The sequence below is a fragment of the Centroberyx gerrardi genome, chromosome 3 (genome assembly GCF_048128805.1).
Source record: "Centroberyx gerrardi isolate f3 chromosome 3, fCenGer3.hap1.cur.20231027, whole genome shotgun sequence".
In the NCBI taxonomy this organism is placed as follows: Eukaryota; Metazoa; Chordata; class Actinopteri; order Beryciformes; family Berycidae; genus Centroberyx; species Centroberyx gerrardi.
The window spans coordinates 13,123,468-13,147,566 of record NC_135999.1 but is presented as its reverse complement, the minus strand read 5'-3'; the positions used below and the strand labels follow the sequence as shown (position 1 = coordinate 13,147,566).

Below are 24,099 nucleotides of genomic sequence, written 5' to 3'. Positions count from 1 at the left end.
CCATTTTGAATTGAGGCTGTAACACCACGAAATGTGGAAAAGGTCAAGGGGGTTGAATACTTTCTCAAGGCATTCTAGATAGATAGATAGATAGATAGATAGATAGATAGATAGATAATTCAGACAAAAGTATTTAATGAGCTACCATCAGTGGATTGCATTAATACTTGCATTGATAGGTTTTATGGTCTTGCTTGCCCACATTTCATTTTGAAAACATATTTGGCTCCATCTGATAACATTGTCTATGGTCCCATGCATCATTTACACAGTTGTAAACAAAGGTTCACCCAACATGCTGCTCTCTGTGATAGGCTCTAATCGACATCCTGAGTGCGTGTCTAGATGGTGAGGCACCTGTCACGGCCTGATGTTGCTCAGTCTACCCTCTCTCTCTCCTCTCTCTCCTCCTGTAAGACTATAAATCCTCTGCTGCAGAGCGCGTGGCTCCAGCAGACTCGCTCCCACCACGCCGCTGCACGCGCTGTCCGACTCTCACAGCCGGGTAAGTCACTGGAACAACACTTTTCATGATATTGCAAAAACATTGCGCCGTTATCAGTTGCAGATGATTTCCGGAACGTTTGACTGTGGGTCGCGGCAGACTCCTCTCTTGTTTTAATATCGATCCTGCATGTGGCCGGCTGCTTGCGTGATGCTTTCTTTCTCTACTGAAAATGAAGAAAAGGCTTATTTGTTCATTAAAGCTCATTTGTAAACGCAAAAGCTTTTGACTTCAAGTTAACCTGCCTGACATTAAGTTAGCCAGCCGTTTCAAGCTGTTATCCGTCTTTGTGATCTAAATTCACAGGCTGTAGGAAGTAGCGTGAGAGTCTGGTTGCATCAAGATAATGTCTTCAAGGAAAAGAAAAACATACGGCCACAGCATTGTATAACGGAACTGGAGTTGGTTCTAATATGTTCTTGTGAATCAGCTATCCAGGAAAGCTAATTAATTAAATCTAATTAATAAAATTGAGTTTAAAGAGTGCCTTGGAACTCCTTTGTTATTGAAAGCAACAGCCCCAAACCAAAGAGCACATTCAACAAATGCCTCTACACACACAAACTCAGTACAAGTCTTCTTTGAACTATAAATGTATGCTATTTTGAACACATAATAGTTTGTTCTGTTTATGATGGTGGTTGTTTATGTTGTGATGATTACTGACAGGGTCAGAGTTTACTTATTTTTTTAATCTCTATATTTGCATATAATTAAACACCATTGATCATGAACTCTCATGCACAGCTCCATATGTTTAGGTTCATAATAAGGTGTTGATTCAGTGGAAAAGGTCATTTTTTGACCTTTTGGGATATCTGCAATCTTGTGCTTTACTGGTTGTTATTACAAACTTAGTCTGTCCTACTCCAAAAAGCTTATAGTGTAGTAAAAAAAAAAAATAGGAGCTGCTGAATTCTAAGGAGACTAATCTACAAATTAATCTGAGGATGTAATATTTAAAGGTGTTATAATGAGTTAGCCAAGCTCTTTTGTTGTGTTGGTAATATTTAGATACAGCACCATAACTCTGTGTCTAGTTTAAATGTATTCATTCTACCTTAACGAACATTGGTCCTGTCTCATTTAACAGTGCTGCCACGGGTGAATGAGCATCTTTTCATCTCGGGTGTCACAGCTTCATTACTGGTTTTTGTGCATGTACCTTTCACACACTACTACTAATTCCTTGTGACATAGAATGCATAATTGGGAGACATGTATGAACAACATGACCAGTTCACTTGTCCAGCATCAAAACACTTAATAATGAAATTCTCTGTTAGACAGGTGCGGCACAACAGGGGGTGACTGTCACCTCAGTGCGTAGTGAGTGAGTCACAGATTGATTTTCATCAGTATCATTTTTCAACTTGGCAGGGTGCTCACTGCATAGGATGATGGAGAGAGCCAATCACATCAACATCGCAATGATAGAAGATATTGGCACCAATGGCATGGCCAGGTCAAAGGTCACGACGACCATGGACCAGACCAATCAGCCGTGCGGTTCCACTGTGAGCTTCCACAACATCCAGTACAAAGTGAAGCTCAAGACTGGCTTCTTCTGCAAAAGGAAAACCACTGCCAGGGAGATACTGGTGGACCTCAAGTTAGTTGAATCTATCTATCTATCTATCTATCTATCTATCTATCTATCTATCTATCTATCTATCTATCATCTGTCTATCTCCCTCTTCTTTCTCTCTCTCTCTCTCTTTCCCTCTCCCTCTCTCTCACACACATACACGCACACAAAAGCATACAGAGAAATGTCAATACTATTAATGCAAAACAATAGAGATCCTTAATTACTCTAAATCTGCACTTACACAGAGATCCATTAGTATTTGAACTGTGACACATTGTTCGATGTTTGTTTTCCCCACTGATTCACTCATAGAGTTCAGTGGGAAAACAGTCATTAAATTTATTAACGTCTATCTTGGCTCTGTTGTAGTAGCATGATAATTCACCAGTGGCTTGATATTTTAGACTGTTGCTTATTTATACTCTCTTAGCCAAGCATATACTTCAGCCAAGCATAGTTACATTGAAATAAATAATTTTGAATTGGCAATAAAGTATAAAGAATCTGGTCATATGTTTATGGTTTGCAGACTTCTCCAAGCACATTTCAAATTAATCATTTCTGACTAGGTATTAAAAAGGAATTGGTAATCGTAATCTTTCCAAATACTTCTGAATCCCTGAAATGGGGGAACCATGTCAAAAAAGACTGAAGTTCTTCATGTTCAGTAAGCATGATTAGTCATTGTATCATTCCATATCCAATGTATTGAGAGCATGGTATACACAACACAGACCATAATGGACAATAGTGAATAGACTTTTAAACTGGCTTCTTTCTGATGGTATTAAACACACCTGACATTTCCCATGGAGGAATGCATAATTTCACACAAGTTTTTGGGCCATTTCCCGCCTTAGTGTTAATTATATGATATTAAGCATGGTTTCTTGCATATAATCTCTCTGATTCACTAAAGAGCAGTCTGCCAGGGAATCGAATTAAACGCCGTCACGTGATCCACTACAAGGCTTTTATTCAGCCTTTTAATTCTGTTTTATATCACAGACTTTTTTTTTTGGTACTATTGTGTAACTGTTCTCTCTGAAGTCAAAGGATTTGCCCTTGAATTATATCCGTGCTTTTACACCATAGTATAGATTTTTTTGGTACAAATATTAAGAAATGTCCATGACACCAGTAATTATTGTAATTCCTTTTTCTTGGTATTATTTAATTTGTGATAAATCTAAAAACAGTACTATGGGGAAAATGACGGTAACCTTCAAGCCTTCTCTAGTGTCTAATGTGTGGAATTATTTTTCTTTTCTAAATTCATTAACTCTCTATTCGGGTTATTTCTTTCTGTCCAAGAACCATCCCCAGCCTCATTCTCAGCCTCATGATTCTCACTCAAAATGATATACAGCAACCTCGATCAGGCTTTCTTTCTTTCTTCTTCATTTTCATTCTACTTAACTTCTGGAGAATAGTTGGAAAGAGGAATTGAGTGAGCACAGTTGGCTGCTGGTGTTTTCATTCCTTTCTTGGTGAATCTTCACTCTTCATATTTGTACCCTAAAACTAAGAATGTGCAGTGAACGCCGAAGATTACAACTGTTTAAAATAATCAGATATGAATGTAAACAGTTTGAGTATGCTGTAATCTTATTGGACTATCTCTGATAGATTAATATGAACAGTACATCAGCATATCATGTGTGTTAAATAAGTTAGATACAGCTGTGTGTTATTGTGTTGCAGTGGAATCATGAGACCCGGCCTGAATGCGATTCTCGGACCCACTGGAAGTGGAAAGTCCTCGTGAGTACTGCACTCTTCACCTCCCATCATTGACAAACTCTGCGTGATTTCATCCTGAGCACCCAGTAAGATTAATATTCAAGGCAGTCACCTTCAGCTGTCGTAGATGTATCTTGACATTGTGTGTTTTTTTTTTTTTTTTTAATGATATTCAAAGCTTCCTGGATGTTCTCGCTGCGAGGAAAGATCCTTCAGGTCTCTCAGGAGAGGTGCTTATCGACGGAGCGCCGCAGCCCCCCAACTTCAAGTGCCTCTCTGGCTATGTGGTTCAGGTGCATTTTCATTATTATAAATGACTCAAATACTAATTATGAGTTTTGTAAAGGCAGATTGAACATGAGAACTGAGCTCGACCCCTTGTAACCCACAGGACGATGTGGTCATGGGCACGCTGACGGTGAGGGAGAATCTGCGCTTCTCTGCAGCGCTGCGCCTGCCCAGCTCCGTGCCCCAGAGGGAGAAGGAGGCCCGCGTCAATCACCTCATCAAAGAGCTGGGTCTCACCAAGGTGGCCGACTCCAAGGTAGAGATACACACATCACTCATCTGTCCTCTTAACTAGGGCTCCACCTCAAGCGTCAAGAGATCAGGCGACAGTGTGGACAGTGATATTCAGTTTGCATTTAGATTGTGTGGATGCTTTCCTAGGTGGGCACCCAGATGATCCGGGGGATATCTGGAGGAGAGAGGAAGAGGACCAACATCGGCATGGAGCTGATTATTGACCCGTCTGTTCTCTTCCTGGATGAACCGACCACAGGACTGGACGCCAGCACTGCCAACTCTGTCCTGCTGCTGCTGAAAAGGTAATGAAGGACTGAGAGGATGTTCGTCCTCTTCACACTCATCTGTCGCTCTTCTTATTCATTATGGCTCGTATTCGCAGCCTCGTCCGTGCACCGAAGAGCTGTTCCCCTCAGCTCCCCCTCCCCTCTCTGGGATTCTGACTTGCACAGTCTGTTCTTTTCTACTGCGTGATGTGATGTCTACTCTGGAGAAAAGGGGGCACAAGTACAGCGGCCACTGTCTGTTTTTCAATAGGCTTGCATTCAATACCCACTATAAAGACAGCAGCTTTATTTTATTTAGCCTAACTGATATTGTATTCAATATACATCCTCTTAGTCCTCAAGCCATTTCCAAATTATAGCACTTGATATTGAAATCTAATTAAATTAAACCACAGATTAGCCGTTTGTAGGCCTAATGAACGATCAATGCAATGATGCAAGTCCATATAATATGCTAATTAAACCAATCCTACTCACAGCATGTCATGAAACACCTTGCTTCACAGAAACAGTCCTCTTCACTCATGTATCACAAATTTACTACTTCAGTTGTTTTTATTTGTTCATTTGTCTGCAATTGAAAGACAGCAATATCGTATTTAGATTTAATGGATCTATATATTTTTTACCGTGTTCCTCTTTCCAGAATGGCCAGTCATGGACGCACCATAATTATGTCCATCCACCAACCACGCTACTCCATCTACAGACTGTTTGACACTCTGACCTTGCTGGTTAGTGGCAAAATGGTGTATCATGGGCCAGCGCCAAATGCTTTGGACTACTTCGCCAACATTGGTGACTATGCTCTTGAATACCAGTCATATATCTGTGTATTGTGCCTGATGTTTGAAATGGTTCACTGGGAAATATATGTGGATGGATATATGCGGTTTTATTTTAATTGGGCTGAATCTGAGGCAAAGGAAAGGAGAAATGTCCCTATAAAGCACTGAGCATGTATGGATATTAAACATTGACTATTTTGATCTGTATGTCTACAAGCTTACTTTTTTAACATGTTCCAGGTTATGCCTGTGAGCCCCACAACAACCCAGCAGACTTCTTTCTGGACGTCATCAATGGAGATTCTACTGCTGCCACTCTGACCAAGATGCCCGGCTCTGAAGGTAAAGGCATGTATAACTCAGACATAATCACACATGTACTGAACACAAGCCGCAAATACTACTGTCATTTAATAATGTCCTTGAAAAAATTAAAGCAATTTTCTTCCCTCATAACTGAAGGATGGATGTAAGTCTTGAAAGCTCATTTTATGTGCAAACAAAAGTAAAACTAGAATGCAATTAACAAGCAATGTCAGAGTCAGTCAGCCCCCCCTTAAATCCTGTCTGGCCTGTCTGACCAAATCAACACTGAACCTCTAATTTTCCTGACCCAAGGTCAGGGCTTGTTTGTATTAATGTGCAAAAGAGAAACTAATCCACTTGAAGCTTATCTAATGTGCCTGGACTTTATGGTGTTTTATCAATGATATTATAAGATCCAAAAGGTTACAGGTGATTTGGTCATTGTCAAGGGCTTTTCAGAAGTGAGTGATATGAGGAGTATTGCATGGAACGTCAGATCAGTACTCAGTACTCAGTACTCAGTACTATATTTTTAAAGTTTTGTGTTTATGGGCTCAGGGCTGGGGTCACTTTCAGGTCAGACAATTCAGAAAATACATTTAAACTGCTTTACAATATTTCAATCTTTGTTCTTAATTATTTGACAATTAACTGAATATGAGAAGTTTGTATGGTCAGTGTTTTTCCATTTTAGTTTGAAAATCCACACTCTTAATTGACCCTTAATCCAGTGCTATATGGAATTATCTGTGTGCTTCATAGCAGAGCATCTATCTAACTCACAGCCCTCATTTCCCTCGTGTGTGCATGTCCAGATCTGGAGTTTGAGGAGGTCAGCAGCTCCAGGCAGAGCATCGAGGAGCGCCTGGTAGAGGAGTACAGGAACAGCAGCTACTCCAGGGACACGCGGGCCGAGCTGGAGCGCATCGCCCAGGGCAAGGAGTGCATCTCCCGGCCCAAGTCCCGCACCATCACCTACAACAGCTCCTTCTTCCACCAGCTCCGTTGGGTGCTCAAGAGGACCTTCCAGAACCTCATGCTGAACCCGGAAACATCGGTGGCCCAGGTGGGGATGCATCTGAACCTTAAGCCATATCTGGAAAGCCATGTATTGGTGTAATTACAATGGTTGACTAGATTTATTACATACAAATGGCAAATGCTAAGTATACTGAGTGACTCTTGAGGAATACAACTTAGTGTTACTTTATAGTGTTCAGTTTTCCTACTTGTTATATTGTTGTTTATGGATTGCAGCTCTTTTGTGGTTGCAGATCACTCTTCTAAGTAACTTCTCAGTCAAAGGCCTTAAACACGTTGTTGTGCCAATGTCACCTTTACTCTTTCAAACACAGTCCAATCAAAGAATGGAAAAAAGGGGAAGAAATCGGTGTCATTCCTCTTGTCATTACGAACAGGACACACGGACAGCAGTTTGGAGTTGTTGAGACTTAGCGCTCTCATTAGCCACCCCAAATGCCATCAGAAGTCTCCTCACTTTAAGAATTATTAACAGCTAATTGGCCCTAAATAAGTCACAATAATCCTACAAGAGGGGCTCTGTGGTGTGGGCGCTGTAATCGGCTTTGGTGACCGTTGTGACCCCACTCTTGCCTCTTTGGGCCAGGATCTGAACTGATATCATATCTGGCCAAAGCCCCTTGGCCCCGGTCCGGGACCCATCACATGATGGCGTCATGACCCGTCACTCCACTGCCCCGCTTCCACATGAGGGGCTGGGGGGAATGAGGTGAAAAAGGCTCAACCTTATTAGCTTATCCCTTCACCCTGGGAACCGCACAGGGCCCGCTTAGTCCTGTCATAATCTGTAAATTGTTAGGATTAAAACAGACGTCTCTTCCACTTTTTTTCACTCTTTTCTGTCGTCCCCCACCGGTCCTGGTGTTTCTCTAGGCTAGACCAGGCTGGAGGAGAACCAAGCTGTTCCACTTCACTCCTGATCCCCCGAAATACTGGCCAGTCTCATCTATAATGATACCGCTAAACCTTTATTTCCATTCTCCAAAAAGACTCATTGACAGTCTACAGTCAGTAGTGCTGGAGCAGCAAGTACCGTACTGATTGCCCGACTCATTCTTCTCCACTCAGCAACCTTTGCCTTTTTCCGTCTTCCACCAAGCCTCAGAGTTAAACCTTCCTTTGCCATAAAGACCAAAGAGATTAGTTTGTATTAAACAGGGGCTTTGATCAAACCAGCTCCCTCATGCGACTGAAGTCTCCAAGCAGTTGTCCAGAATGTTGTCAGACACTTCTGATTGTTTAGGCCCTGCTGCAATGACACACTGCTGCTAATGTTGAAATAAGACTTTCTAGATGGGTCATCACTGCATTTTGGCTTCTAAATCTCTCATGTTTCTGTCTGGGCAGCTGGGAGTCAACATCTTCCTGGCTCTCATCGTGGGTGCCATCTTCTTCGGGGTTAAAGATGATCAGAGCGGAATCCAGAACAGGTGGGAGGACTGCTGAAATACAAATACACCTGCAAATGTCCTGCAAAATTTCCATCTTCTTTGTCACCAGCTGGGCTTCCATCCTACTATATTTATGCATGCAGTTTCCTCAATATTGCAAGTTCTTGCACTCAGTTGAGGCAGAAACGTTTTTTGTTGCTAAAAATAAATTTTATGGTGATAGAATCGCATTTGGCGAATGCGATTCAACTCAGTTGATGGAAGCACACCAAATTCACATTTTATTTTTTGCAACTTTTAAAAAGTTTACTTATAATTCACTTGACAGTTGGATGGAAACATAGCTATAGCCTTCTTTCTAGCTTCAACGGCACTTTTATGACTCAGTGTAAAGACACTGCTAAATCTTGAAGATTATGCTGATGGATGGTATAGGTACATTGACTTTTAGCTTGCGCACAAATCTCCAGGTTTTTAAGTATATATACTCTGCATTTGGTAGAGAAGTGTGATAAATTGAATAATTCCAGCACAATTAATCCTCTTACCATGCTCGGCCTTATTTTATTGGGCACAACCTGGTACTCACAAGCCCAATGAAGCACATCAGAACACAGAATGTGAAATTCATTTCAATAGTCTCTCTCTCTCTCTCTCTCTCTCTCTCTCTCTCTCTCTCTCTCTCTCTCTCTCTCTCTCTCTCTCTCTCTCTCTCTCTCTCTCTCATTTCATTCCATGCATGGTTCAGTGGAACATTAGGACTTAATGTCATTATATTCATGGTCAATGCATAGGGGGTATGGCTGACGCCAATATATGCAGCTTAAACAGCCCAAGTCAGTCGCCCCCACCCTCCTTTTCATTGGGTGCAGGATCAGATAATGGAGTCAGTTGTTCCTTTTAAGTCTTGTACTTGAAAGCTTTGTTTGGATAGATGAATATGTACATGAATAATACATACAGGCATGTATGTAGCACACCACATTTGATACCATCCTCTGTTGTTAAACATTACCTAGACTGTTTTACTGTTGTGTTGGACCCTCCCTGAACCAGCTTTCTGCCAATGTCAGATGCAGATCCAAACCCAAGACCAATTAGTTTGTACAAAACTCCCACCTTACCAGCCATTCTTTTCATTTCCTCCTGGGATGTTGGATAAAACATGTGCAATAAAATGTGAAAATGTGCAATTTTTGTTTTGTTGTTGTTCTTCCAGGATGGGTGCCCTCTTCTTCATCACTACCAACCAGTGTTTCAGCACTGTGTCTGCTGCTGAGCTCTTCATCACTGAGAGGAAACTGTTTGTGTATGTAATGTGCCGGCAAGCTGTGCTGCCCCACGAGACTCAACAGGCTGGAAGACTGTGACATAACTGTGACAATTATCTGGATATTGCAACATAAATTTGAAAGGAGGGGGTAGAGCGATGCTCGATGCTCAATATGCAATTTTATTACAGATTACAAATAAAAAAAACTGTCTAAATTGCTGCAGCTGTAGCAGTAGCAGTCAATGATGTGACTAACACCTCTTTTAGATGCTGAAACACAGAACTTGTGCTTGGATTCTTTCCCGACAGGCACGAGTACATCAGCGGCTATTACCGAGTCTCCGTCTACTTCCTCTCAAAGATCCTATCTGACATCATCACTCTGCGCACCATCCCTGCCATTATCTTCAGCTGCATTGTCTACTTTATGATCGGTAAGATCAATTAATAGAATAATGGAGTAATAGAGTTATAGAACTAATTGATTGACGGAGTACTTACGCTTGAATCCTTGAATACTAGATTAGAGTGCTAAATTCAGGTCAGCTCAGTATTCTGTGTGTGTGTGTGTGTGTGTGTGTGTGTGTCCACCCAGGGTTCAAGTCCACAGTAGCAGCCTTCTTCATCTTCACGCTGACAGTCACTCTGGTGGCCTACACAGCCACAGCCATGACCATGGCCATCTCAGCTGACCAGAGCGTCGTGGCTCTCGCCAACATTTTCATGACCATCACTTTCGTCTTCATGATGGTGAGAGCAGCAGAAACCAAAAGAACAAGGGAGAAGAAGTGGGGAGGGGGTCAAACCAGGAGGAATTACAGTTAATTGGGATATGTTTGCTATAATATCACCTTTGTGAGAATTGATTACTTACTATGCTGTTTTGTTGTGTCTATACTGTGTAAACCTAAAAAAGTAAAAGTAAAATAGTAAAAGTAAAAAGTAAAATATTAAGATGATAGTTGCAATCAGTTCTGATTGGCTGAGACACGTTGGAGGCCGTTGTTGAAAAAAACTGCTCAAAAACTGTATTGCTCAAACTCTATATTGGTTAGTGGATGGTAACTATTTAATTATTATATTTAATTACTATTGTTTAAAAATAAAATATTTATTGAACATTTACATTCTCTCTACTGCCGTTTTATGAAAGCAATAAGCCACTTGACGCAGTGCTTTACAGAGATTTTTTGAACATGACACGGAGCAGAAAAGCATGGCCTCTCGAGGCTTATTGCTTAAATTTGCGTTGTGTGTTTAGATTTTCTCAGGTCTCCTGGTGAACCTGCCCAGCATCATGGATTGGCTGGCTTGGCTGAAGTACTTCAGTATTCCTCGCTACGGCCTAGCAGTAAGTCACAGCTGAAGCCCCTGTAGGTCGGTTTTATAAGCTGAGAGGGAATTTACTGTTTTCCTTCAAACGTACCGACTGCCGCTTTAAATATGTTTAAACCCCATCATGCGGTATAACACTACATTGTATCTGAGAACATATTTATGATCTTGCTTGTCTTTTATTCTTACAGTATCACCTTTAGTGCAAATGGTAAAATTTTATGTGTGCTTCTCAAACAATTTTGAAAGTCACATATCAGCCCAATCTCCCTGCTCATTTTTGAGCGTGGGCATCTTGGATACATACTGGACATACAATGTAACTCCATGATACCTTAATTTCCTAACCATATTCCCACACTAAACACCATTGCTAGATCAGCACACAGTCTCTGCCTAGAGTCTATTATATCTACAGTATTTTATCTCTGTTCTGCAACATTCATTGCCTCTGCTGTCTGTGTTCAGGCCCTGAAGATCAATGAGTTTGTGGGTTTGAAGTTCTGTGAGGAGACCGTGATCCAAAACACCACCATGGCTCCTGTCGCGACCAACTGCAGCGTGAGCACAGCTGGCTTAACGTGAGTAGACCTATATACAGTATATATGTATAGGCCATATTTGTGTCAACTCTTGCACCCTAATAGATCAGTAGAAAAATATGAATATGCCAGCTTGTGGAGAGAGGCACAGAAATGCAACCAAGCGGCAGAAATTCAACTTAAATACTGATATTGAATGTATACTATGGACTCAAACTGATCAAATTGTCTTATAAATGCTTCAGATGTACAGGGGAACAGTATCTGGACTACCTGGGAATAGAGTACACCACCTGGGGGCTGTGGGAGAATCATGTGGCTCTGACTGTCATGGCGTTCATATTCCTCGTCATCGCCTATCTGAAACTCCGCTTCATCAAGAAGTTCACTTAAATGTGAGATTCTGTGGCACAATGTGTTCTTCTCTTCGAGGAGAAAGGCCAGCAGTCGTCTTGTTCACCAGATGTTTCACCATGGAGTGTGCCAATGGTTTGCACTTATATAGTTTGGTATTCAGTATAGGTAAAATATATACCTGAATGTAAATTAGCATTATATGGGCATTCATGTGCGGTCTTTTTCTTCCAAGTTTATATTGTTAAGTTTACTATGGTTATTTATGAGTACTTAAGTTTGCTGTATTATTTTCAAAATCAAGTATGAGACTTATCTTTCAACACTTGTGTGGCTGAGACGTCTTAATTTATCTTTTGCACAAATTCCAAATCACACCGAATTGAATCATTCTTGATTATACCTCAATTATGCTGATTGTATGTAAAAGATATTGTATAGTTGAATCAAGTAACGTTAGACAGTGAATATTTGTTAACTTGTTCTATTGTTCAGAAACAAACTTTTATAAACAATATTCTTATACTAGTGTTTGAAAACAAACTTTTATAAACATTTTCATGTAACCTTGTTTTTAGTCTTTCTTTTGCACACATCTATCCAGTTTACAGTGTTGTGCTGTTGTTTGTTGTCTTACAGTGATTGTTGAAATGAGAAATGAATATCTTTTGCTAGTGTAAGGTGACAGTCATATTTAAATTAATAGTTAAGTCATTTAGTAAGGCCTTGCAAGTCAGCTCAGCAGACATCTCCAGATGTATCCTAAGCCAGGTAAATAGATAGTTTAATAATGGATATATTTTTTTTACAAATTCTTTTGGGTTATTGTGCAGCCGTAAAGGTAAGTGAGTCTCATATTTGGTTTTTTTTCGTGGCCTAGGGCCTAAAATGAGCATTTATTTTGCCTGCGTTTGAGAAAAGAAAGTTGTTTGCTATCCGTCCTTTGGTGTCTTACATAGGGAATTCAAGTATAGTAGCTGCGTTATTTCACTAGGTTTTGCTGCTACATACAGTAAAGTTGTGTATCATCAGCATAAGTGCAAAAATGTTTATATTACTATTCAGGAACAATGTCTGAGACAACAGAACAAATAAAACAAGTAAACACCTATTTAGCATAACAACACTTTATTTGGCATAACACTGATATAAAAAAAATTAGACAAAATATAAGGCACAGTAGGCCTACACAGGAAAAAAAAATAAATGCATGGGTTTCCCATGAACACTAGATGCACTCCAAATCGAAGTTTGTTTCAAGTTACAATATGTATCATAAATTGATAAGGTATTTACTTGTGAGTTTAAGTGATGTACAGAAGATGAGTAAATATGACAGAATGTGCCACACTTGTACCTATATTAAAATGACAACAAAGCAGCAAAATAAACATTCAAAGAAATGCCTTGTTTGGTATTTGGTGAAATGCTAAGATGTGTGTATACAATAATCAAAAGCAATTGAGCATCTTTCTTATGCAATACTAAAATCATATGCTGTGTATTTTGAATACAAATGAACAGAATATGCTTGCAGGCTGGTGTATTGTATCCAATACTGTGCCTAATACTTTGATGGGCAACCCTTCATCATATCCTTCATCATTCTTCACCCTCTTTGTCACACACTCCACACTCACAAGCTTTATAAATGAGTCACATTCTGCTGGAGTGAAAGAATGTACCAACTTATGAAAGCAATACTTTTGGGTGAACCTCACTCTCACACTTTCAGTGCATTTCAGTATTTGAGGTGTGGTGCACTTGACTTTGTCACTGTAGTATTTATAATAAGGTCTGTGTCTTACGTTGTGCTGCAAAAAATGTCCCACAACTAACAACAAAGAAATAGTATGCAAACAAAACCTTAAGTCATCCCTTTTTAGAGTTTCCATGAGAGTTACTTGTACCGACGCAGGGAAATTTCCAACAGAGCTTTCTGCCAGAATGGAATGTTCTTCACTGGAAAAGCTGGAGGGCCAAGTCTTCACACATGGCCACTCCCATTTGTGCTTGTGTCGAGGCCGTCGGTGGACAGGGAAGAGGAGGGACGGGGGCGGGGGCCGACGGGAGTGGCCGGCTGGGGGTGGCTGACCTGTGAGACGGTGTCATCGGACTCCCAGCGCTCCAGTTCCTCTCTCACCAGCCTCTCCATCTGCTCCCTGTGACCATCTGTGTCCCGGCCCAGCCTCTCATCCTGACAGAGAGAGACATAAAGGTGAAGAGAGGGGGTTTTCACTGTATGTCTGTCTTCTTTGTTTGATTTAAATGAGACAGGTGCAGATATCTGCATGGTTACACTTCTGTGTCAGTGCTCATGTGTTGTTATTAGACCATGTTTGTCCACTCCCATCTCACCTCCATCACTCCGTCCAGCAGTCTGCCCAGCACGTCTCTCCTTTTAAGCTTGGCCCTCTCCATGGTCTCTAGCTTCACGATCACAGCGTCTATCTTAGACACGATACTGCCGATAGAGTGCTCCATCCTGTCCACGCGTCGCACCAGCCTGGGAGAGAGGAGGCTTGTTAAATGTGGATGTTAGGGGATGTTTTACTACCGCATCAATTCTACTGTTATATTACATGTTGAAAGCCTCAGCAATCATACTAATTCACAGGTCAAAATTGAACAAAGGGGCTCAGGAGGCAGGAGCAGAAATTTTTAACCAATGACCCATGTAAAAATGGCTAACCAGCATCTGTCTAATTGTGTGTAAATAAAGAGAAAACTCTCGGATACTCTTACATACAATCTGTGATGTTCAATGCATTCCAGGAGTTATTTTGTAATCAAGTGTTGTAATTTATTTTTTTGGTGTACTCACTTTCCCTCAACTTGCCTTATTTATTTGTACTTCTGTTAGTGATTTCCCATGTTTCCCAGAATGCCTTTCAAACACCCCCAGAGAAGGGGAGTGAACTTGTTGCTTTTGATCAAAGGTGGGTGAATAGGCATATAAATATACTAGTCAACTAGTGTGTGAACATTGGTGTGTGTCTATGATCGCTGCCATGCCCCTTATTCAAGACACATGTCCTGTGGCTGCATTGCATTATCTATCATTAATCTGCTGGTAGTTGAACTTGATTTTCACTGATTGATTTGCATGTTAGTTAAAGTGTAATAAGACTAAAAATCCCATACACTTGAAACTCCTCGTAGGAGACGCCCCCTGAGCTGCTGCCACGGCGACGGGAGCTGTGGCCACTGTCCTCGTCATCGTCCTCTTCCGAGTCGTCCTGGGTACGAGGGAAGCTCCGCCCACTGCTGGGTCTAGTCAGCGAATTGCGTTCCAGATCCAAGTCCTCCTAGCGAACGGGCAGAAACACACTGAGCATCTGCAAGAGTGTTGTGGCTGTGTGTATGCTACCACATGTATGCAGTGTGTACTGTGTTTTTCATGGGATTACCTGCAACAAAATTCTAAGACAAAAAAAAGAAACAATGGGAGAAGCTGTTGGCATCATCACTCACTCTCTCTTTCTCCAGGTCATCTCTCATTTGCTGGTGTTCATGCTCTGTCAGCTCCTGGTCTCCATCATGATCATACTTGGCAAAGATGGCTTGAATCTCCGCATCCGTGTGGCCCTTTCTGAGCACAGAAAAATCAACACACACAGGATCTAATGTTTAACAAACCAAACTCAAACGTCAATATTCTAATAGCTGATGGTTTGATATTAGGTTCTGGTCACCCTTTAAGATCCTGACGGAGTTCATCAAAGTTCAGTTTGCCTCCAGCCTGACGCAAACTGTCTGAGATGTCATCTACTGCCGTCTTCTTCAGTCTCAACTTCATCAAGGCCTTGTTGCAACCCTGAGGGAAGAGATCAGAGGAATATTTTCACCCACAAGTTGACTTTTAGAACTTCCCTTGAACTTCCCCAAAAACATCATTTTATTAGTTATATGCAGATAGGTTGATAGACAGAAAGACGGAGGGTTCCTAAATATGGCATATTGGATCTCCTAAATTCTTACATTACAATTAGTCCAATACCTTTTTAATGAGGTCAGTCATCTCCATCTCAGATCTCTGCTGGGACATATCTGCCTTCACCTCAGAGTATGTGTCATTGATGATGGCCAAGAACATATTCTATATAGAAAGAATGAGAAAAGATATTCTGTATTAACCTTTGGTGAGGGACATGTGTAAAAAAAAAAAAAGAATATATGCACTGTTGAGTAAACTTTAATAGATGCGTGACAACACTGCGTGACTATACCACTCACCATGAGAATGAAGAAAATGAAGAAGACAAAGGTGGTGAAGTAGATGGGAGCCAGCACTGGGTTGGCCTCCTCTATCTCTGAGAACTCAAAGTCTCCCAGAATGATACGGAACTGGGTAAAACTACACGGGAGACAAATGGCAAAACATTTAATTTTCAAATGAACAACATTTTCCATGAAATAGGAGTTTTCTTTTTCCAGGTCAGACAAAACAAGGAGGAGAAAATTGGAACATTTAGGCTCCGTCCTTGGAGTATACTTACATGCTGGCTTGGAAAGTGCTGAAATCGTTGACTTGGGTTCCAAACACCAAGTAGGCCAGCTGAGCGTAGGCCAGAAAAATGATGAAAAACATGATGGCAAAGCCCACAAGGTCCTTGGCACAGCGGGACATGGTGCTGGACAGCTGACTCATGGTCTTGTTGAAGTTGATGAACTTGAAAAGCTGACCAGATGTGAGAAATCGCAGACCATTAGCATCTATGTACTTGGGTTCTAGCGTTTATACTTTGGTAGTTCTGGAGTGAACATGACCCAAGGACAAGACTCTTACCTTGACCCAGGAGAAGAAGACGATGACTGCAGCCACATTGTTGAACTGGACCTGGAGGCTGGCCAGAGGCTCAAAGATGGGGTGAGCACTGTGGTTCTCCAGCAGACCTTTGAGAAGGTTGCTGACCATCGCTGTTCTGGTGATGTTCATTATAATAGCAACAACACTCAACTGAAAAATGGAGCAGAAACATCAAAATTAACACAATTTTTAATGATATCATAGTGGTTAGAATTGCATACACCTGATTAAACCGGCTTGACTACTACATTTTTTCTTTTAAATCCCAAATGCTACTTTAGACTGTATCCATCCAGCCTTGGTACGCACCACAACAATAAGAACATCCAGAGAGTTCCACAGGCTTTTGAAGTAGTGCAGGCGATGGATGCGGATCTCCAGCACCTCCTCCACCACGTAGTAGAGGATGAAGAGGCAGAACGCCACCTCACACACACCCACAAAATAGTCCCAGCTCGACACATATCGTATCAGACGTACTGTTTGGAACTGCCAGGACGTCACCACTCCACCTGTGGCTGGAAACTCCACCAACAACCTGCAACACACATCATAGCATGTGAAATTAGCTGCTGTAGTGTTTGGTTGAAATGAAAACCTACATACTATGACCTATGATTCTTACCTGGCGATGCAGAAGAGGTTGATGTTACCATTGTAGACAGAAAAGTCGAGGAAGACGGCTCTGGTGCCTCTGTCCAGCCACAGGTGGTCTTTGAGAAACTGCAGCTGGATAGCTGACTCCTCTTTTGAACGGGACAGGTCTTGGTAGTATCCTCCACCTCCGTATTTAGATACCTGGCCCCAATAACTGCTCCCATTCAGCTTACCTTCTGCTGTGTGTACCCACCTGATAGGCACCAAGAAGAAAGATTTAGGATTTAGATCATTGGTAGTGTAATACATTATATATGATACACATGCACAGATGATGTAGATCTAGTTTTCATTAGAGCTACAACTAACAATTGTTTTCTTTTCTTTTTTTCTTTTTAACTTTGAGTTTTCCACACATGAATCAACAACAATATAAGAGCACTCACGACTATTTTTATTATCAATTAATCTATTGATTGACTAATTCAATTAGTTGAAGTTTTCATTGAAATTCAAACCCTAAAGCTTGTTTTGTAACTTCCCTAAGAGGGTAGAAATTTGTTCTTTTTGTATTGGTCATTTTTGAATTGGCACTGATTTCTAAATCTAACGCTATCTAAGAGCTTAATTGCGTGGACGTACGCAGTTCCGTTCTTGGGCCCAAAGGAGGCCGTGTCCTCGTTGCTGGGGGTGTACAGGTTGTAGCAGTCTTGAACTTCGTCTCTCAGGTCTTCATGGATGGAGCAGGTCTCGTTGCGTACTCTGACCTGCCGGAGCCGTGGAACCCCGAGGAGGAGGTTCTCGTAGTAGATGAGACTCTGATTCTCCGGCAGGCTCTTGTTGTTGTACCACACCTCCCAGTACATGCCAGTGAGAAAAGGTCCATCTGTGAACTACAAGTATAGGACATTCGAGATTTAAAGATGCACAAGAGGCCACACAGAGAAGCACCCAAACATGATTAATGAGTGTTTGAAAGCAGAGACGAATGCTGCATGGTGAAGTTAGAGGCGTTTTACCTTCCAGAAGTCCTCCATGGTGGAGAGGCTTCTAAAAGTGGAAGGGTCCCCAGCAGACAGCGGTGTGTCCAGGAAGAGCTGGGACATGACTTTGGTATAGTAGTACATGTTGGAACTCACCATCCCATAGGTCACTGTAGAGCATAAATCATATAACCGTTATTAAGTATGCAGAAAGTGCAATTCCTATTAGCACCAGCTATAAAATCCAGGCCTACCCCTCTGAGTAGGCTAATATGGAGAATGTGTGTGCCTTTAGGTTTTCATGAATGTGCTCTTTACATCCAGTATGACCCTACAACGACTTGAAAATAAATAACCACAATAAATCTACTCAAGAATTAGATGGAACTTAATTTGCTTCATCCATGCTTCATCCATTTGTTTACATTCTCTGTAGCATACAGTATTCAGCAAGGAGTAGCTCTTGAAACTGCTTTCATACTTCAAACCTTGCCTGGCAAAAAACGCCCTAAACCAGCCTGCCAGGAAATCATTTCCTGATCCACCCAAAACCTCATTTTGGCATAATTCATCACAGCAAGGAGAGAGTGGAGAAACTACTATTAGTATTCTGATTATGTGCAATTGCAATATGGGACTCCCATCATCGCTTTTGCCATTCCACAATGTGGTGCTCAATTTTATGCTGTTGATAACAACGTGGAACTACAGTGACTGGCAAGTGTAGGTTAGTTTTTCAGCTGCCAAAACCATTAAGGAAACACTGAGAGGTTGGAAAATGACTTTTATGAGACAGGGGGAGATGGTCAGACATACACACTTATATAGTGTTACTTTTGGAGAACGTTCTTCGAGTCAAAGTGTACTTGGATCGACTGTCAAATCAGTTCAGTCCAGCAATGGCTTTTGGGGCACCAGCATTTACTTTAAGGGAAAAATATTAGATTTTTGTGTGTTTGGGCATGTTTCTTAGACCATGTAACCATTTCCATCTAAGTAGCAGTGGAGTAATTTTCATTTAATACACCTTGCCACCCACTTCCACAGTTATGAAATGTCTATTCAAAACTATTACACTCATCAGCAAAACCTCAATGGCTAATTGAAGCAGATGAGTGATTTCCAAAGGGCATGAAAATCTAAACTTTCTGCACAAATCTGATGAGATGTGACTTGCTGGATTTTTCAGCATTTACTTACAGATGCAAATGGTGATGAGGAATATGATATAGGTGAGCATCTCCCTCAGTACGTTCCTGAGGTACCTTTCTCGACTGCTGTCACTGTCCTCCATCAGCTCTGTGCCCCACAGAACTGCAAAGAAAGGAACCAACAATTCAAGAGGCCATCAGCATACTGTAAAGTAACTGAAACATAAATATTGCAGTAAAGCCTGCAGTAGTTTCTGCCTTTCAAGATGCAACTGAGGAGCTATAAAGAGAAGACCATCAAGTGCACTGCCTAAATCAGGGGTTCCCAAGGACTTTGAAATAGATATACTTTATACTGCAAACCCCATTTGATAAGATTTTTTTCCACGCTGAGATGTTTGTGGTAAGTTATGATTTAGTATAGAACTGCATGCTGCAAGTGGGGTGATAACAACAGTGGGGAGAGTGAGACCTTCAATTAGAATAGACATCCTTATACATTCTGTCATCTTGCTAACACCTAGAGAGATGAGATAAGATAAGATAGCACTTTATTGATCCCCTTGGGGACATTCAGAGTGAAAAAGTAGGTAAATTATTAGTGAAATTCCTCATTTTGCTGGGGACTTCCTGAAACTGCCTAAATGACTCACGGAGGTCCCCAGGGGAACATTTTGGGAGCCCTTGAAATTAGTGATGGTGGGTAAATACTAACTCCTCATCATATGGAATGGCAGTTCTCCCCTCACTGTTATCTCCCCATCTGCAGAACACAGTTGTCTAGTTCTAGTCCTCAGAATATATGTGACATGAACATGTTTGGAGACACCTAGTCTAAGTAACACAAGGATGCACAATCTGTGATGGTGAGGAAATGCAAAAACAAAATAAGTTTATGGAGAGTGACTAACTTCTGATCTTCTGGAGTATCTGCTTCAAACAGCTGCGGTGCTCTCTCCTGCCTTGCTGCTGGGCATCCACCGTCGGGGTGGGATAGAGTCCACCTCGGGGGATGTGGGCGCTGCTGCCGCCGCCGGTGTAGCTGCCCAGGCCGCTGCTGCAGCTGCTGCTGGAGGCCGTGGACACCGACCTCCTCCCGGGACTCGCCGGGGGCCAGTCGGCCTCCATGATCTCTTCCTCGGGCTCGAAACCCGGGTTGTCCCGACTCCAGGCTTGTCTCGACGGAGGGGACGGGGTGCCTATGACTCCTCCGAGACCCAGGTCTTGATGCTGGATGTTCTCCATCTCGATTCCTTCGCTTGAGTCGAATCTGTGCGGCAACCTGCCAGTTTGGGTCTGCGGTGGCTGTTGGGCTCTGACTCGGGTCGAAGTCATGGTCCAGTTGTGTTAAACGCCTTGTCTGGTGCAGGGCATCTACAAAACTTTATAGTCAAACAAAACCTCTAAAACCTCTGGCAAAAAGCGTCGTTTATATCAGGCTAAACATATCGCGAATTACACTTGAGAGAAAACTCCATAGGCCAAAATAGTCTGCTTAGTAAAAGTATGAACTAGACCTGCACCATACTCTTAAAAGTTACAATTAAGCGGCTAAACCGAGAAATTTAGGTATGTTGTGCTACATAGTTTTCACCCGCAACGAATCAGCAAAGTAAAAAAAAATCTTTCCTTGAGAGAACTTCAAGCGATATAAAACTGTCTCAAAAACGATTAGGCGTTCCCGTTGTATAATCCAAACTACCCAACTATTCAAAAATAATGGCTTCTAAGTATTTTAAAGTTGTTAATAAGCTATATACAGCTGTACAGAGTTGACGGCTCCATCGAAGTGCCTTGTTTATGTGAGAGAAGTGAGACGCTTTTCTTGTCCCAGGCCAGCCATCTTGTTCCTAAACTGTTCCCCCAAAATCTCACATTCTCATTTGTTAGAGACTCAGATTACATTAGAAGTCATGGCGTCTCAGCAGTCACAGTGGAAAGCACCTCTGGATAACATCTGTTCTGAAATAACGGGGATTTAGCGTCTATTTTAACACTAGGGTTCGTAGGCCTAAATCATCTTTAGATTTGGGCTTCAAAGTTTGTAATGATTGATCCGGAATAAAACCTACTATTTTTCGGTGGTTCTTTCTGGTCAGAATTCAGCCAGCTATAGTCCCCAAAGTGAACATTTCTTTAAAACGTTACAGACGTTTTTTTGACGACCAATAAGCCTGACATTTCCTTAAAAAAATATTTAAATAATAGTATATGGGTGAATAGTTGTATCGCGTAGTACTTTTAGTTACATAACCTAGTGTTTTGGTCAGCAGTTGCTATAGCAACAAGTCACTTGGCTAAGAGCTCATCTGGATTGGATGGGGTGGGACTACTTGAAAAGTGATTGACATTAGGCCAATCTAATCACTATCTATTTTATCTTCCTTTGTGGTATTTTGGTGTCAATATATTCCTATAGGATATTTATAGCTTTGCAGTGATATTTCTATGGTGTCCCTCTGACATTTAATAGACTAGTATTGACAGGAGTGACAGGGCAAGTCATTGTTTAACTGCAAAATGGAAAGCCAAAAGTGTTACAATTCACTTCTCTTCTTTCGCCATATAAAGCAGTGAATTTGTTGTAGGCTTATTATGACCACCGTTACATTAATGCCAAACTACATTAATACCAAACTACATTAATTTGAAGCCAGCACAGTCTGAATTGAATGGTATTTGCTTTACAATTGCATCTAATTTCCATATAGTAGGTCGTACCTCCTCTGTGTATGGCAAAGTTAGTTCAGTTCAGTCATCAAGTTAACTTCGCCTCAGATATGGCATGACAAAGTTTTATTTTCAGATGCAAACAAGCCCTGTTAGTGCCATACCCAATGAGCTATACAGGGCCCTGAGTTATCCATTAGGCATTTTGATATGGAAAGGATCAATGGCAACCCTCAAACCTTCTGATATCCACAGCTTCATTATTCTGATTCTCAGCTTGACTGATATGCAGTCATATGTATTTGCAGTGCAAAAGAAATGTATCCATACTACAAGAGTGCACTGCTCTCAGGACACTGAAGGGGGTGAAGCTTACTGGGAAAGCAAATGTTATATGAATGTGAAAGGTCTGTCTGTGTGCTGGTGTCCTTATGCCCTATTACAGCAACCTTTTTACAGGGTAATATGCAAAGGAATAGAAGCAAATTGTGACCCTTTTGGTTTCCATATTTGTCAGCCAACCTGTTGATTACTGTGACCCCTACTGGCTTGGATATGGCGCTGATTGACTACTTGTTATTACCATTTGATTACCAGGAATGATTGCAAGATTTGCTTGAAGGCCTGATGCTGCTAAATCGCCACTGTTGTTCAGCACTGCACTTTATATGCAGACAGAGAAACAAACCTTATAATACAATTTTATGAGTGATGTGCAAAGTTTATATATATCTCTCTCTGTAGAGGAATTATTTTCATGGTGTGTTCATAATGCATATCTATAACAATGGATTGTATGGTCTCTACAGGATGTTCATGACATCCTATAGCTTCAAGCCATAGTTTTCTGGTTTCTGGCTTTGAGAGAGAGTTGTTCATGTTCATGTAATTGTTGTAGACAATAGGAATAATATGAATTCTTAAATTCAGTGGTTTCCCCTTGAAACTAAACAAAGTTTTAGACCACTAGACCACATGAAATTCCTAACCCCAACTCCCCATATTTTGTTAAGTGTCCCTATTTTCCATTGTATAAAGCAGGCAACTATAGTCATAGAAAACACTACTATTATTACATTATTTGCCAAGACGCTAACAGATGAAAAGTATGTATCTAGCACTAAACTCACTGTCATTATAGGAGTACTGCTGTTCTTTTTGGTATGCAACTCTTGTTTTTCATAAAAGCAAAAAAATAAATAATAATAATAATAAATATATATATACTGTATATACTGTATATATATAGTGGTTTCTACTATATTTCTGTTGTTGTCTCATGGTTTTCAAGTTTAAGAGTTTTTAATTTCAGGATGTTGTAATGAATATTTTTTTTCTGGTTAAAGAATGCTGTTACATTTTCTGTTTTACTCAAGGTGCTATGCAGAAAGCTTCTTTGACCACTTGGTGGTGCTCAGTGTCCAGATTTGATAATGTCAAGACATACACCTACAGCACTGAAAACACTAGAGGATTCCAGTCATTAAATGTTGCACCAAAACACTACACAACCTATAATGCATAACAAACAAGCTAATGGGGCAGCAGATGACCTAGTGTTTAGAGAGACTGTCCTTCAACCAGAGGGACGTGGTTCAAGCCCCGTGTCAGCAACCATCCCCCCTGCTGAAGTGTCCTTGAGCAAGACACTGAATCCCTACCAGCAGGGCCAGATTAACCAACCACAGGGCCCCTGGGCACACATGTCCTATTGGGCCCCCCACCTCTCAGTACGCACCCACACACTTTAACTTAACATACTAGCCTGTTCACAAACAATACAAACATAAACCTTTTACAGGTCCAAAGTAATCTGAAACTCAGATTTAGCTATTACAAACTGCTATTCCTTCAGCTCACTCATTCAATTTGAGAGTGATAACATTCGTCCAAACCTGTCTGTACCTAGACCCCCCTGCCCCGCCAGTATATAATTAGTGCTCTGCATCTTAGCTGGATGATACTCACTAAATGCACTGCTCATAAACATACAAGCAAGAGGTGGCAGTTTAATAATTGTGATTGGGGCTTCACTCTCTCTCTCACACAAACACAAACACATGCACACACACACACACACACACACACACACACACACACACACACACATACCTAAGAAGCATGTGACATCCAATTGCACATACATTTTGACTTATTTTACATCCATTCATCTTGAAAAGTTTGACTTGTAAATGCATGCATCTACA

General features: G+C 41.2%; 2 protein-coding genes across 3 annotated transcripts; one reads left to right on the top strand and one right to left on the bottom strand.

Moving 5' to 3' along the window:
* Positions 1-397: 397 nt before the first annotated feature.
* On the top strand, positions 398-12,121 carry abcg2d (ATP binding cassette subfamily G member 2 (JR blood group)). The gene is made up of 16 exons (XM_071912557.2): positions 398-505; positions 1,886-2,117; positions 3,801-3,860; positions 4,018-4,132; positions 4,231-4,383; positions 4,509-4,666; positions 5,298-5,449; positions 5,680-5,781; positions 6,561-6,811; positions 8,134-8,216; positions 9,397-9,486; positions 9,760-9,884; positions 10,046-10,200; positions 10,712-10,801; positions 11,254-11,366; positions 11,573-12,121. The coding sequence occupies exons 2-16, from the start codon at positions 1,903-1,905 to the stop codon at positions 11,718-11,720; spliced, it is 2,010 nt and encodes a 669-aa protein (XP_071768658.1). The 5' UTR covers positions 398-505; positions 1,886-1,902; the 3' UTR covers positions 11,721-12,121.
* Positions 12,122-12,810: 689 nt separating this feature from the next.
* pkd2 (polycystic kidney disease 2) lies at positions 12,811-20,899 on the bottom strand. Of its 2 annotated transcripts, none has more exons than XM_071911886.2 (15): positions 20,134-20,899; positions 19,272-19,385; positions 18,108-18,241; positions 17,731-17,981; positions 17,117-17,341; positions 16,801-17,029; positions 16,471-16,641; positions 16,181-16,362; positions 15,918-16,038; positions 15,682-15,780; positions 15,377-15,498; positions 15,156-15,273; positions 14,826-14,989; positions 14,040-14,187; positions 12,811-13,878 (listed from the first exon to the last, which is right to left on the bottom strand). In XM_071911886.2, the coding sequence occupies exons 1-15, from the start codon at positions 20,555-20,557 to the stop codon at positions 13,669-13,671; spliced, it is 2,712 nt and encodes a 903-aa protein (XP_071767987.2). In that variant the 5' UTR covers positions 20,558-20,899; the 3' UTR covers positions 12,811-13,668. The 2 variants fall into 2 exon arrangements, with proteins under 2 accessions (XP_071767987.2, XP_071767995.2); XM_071911894.2 differs by having other exon boundaries at positions 14,826-14,986.
* Between the last annotated feature and the right edge of the window lie 3,200 nt (positions 20,900-24,099).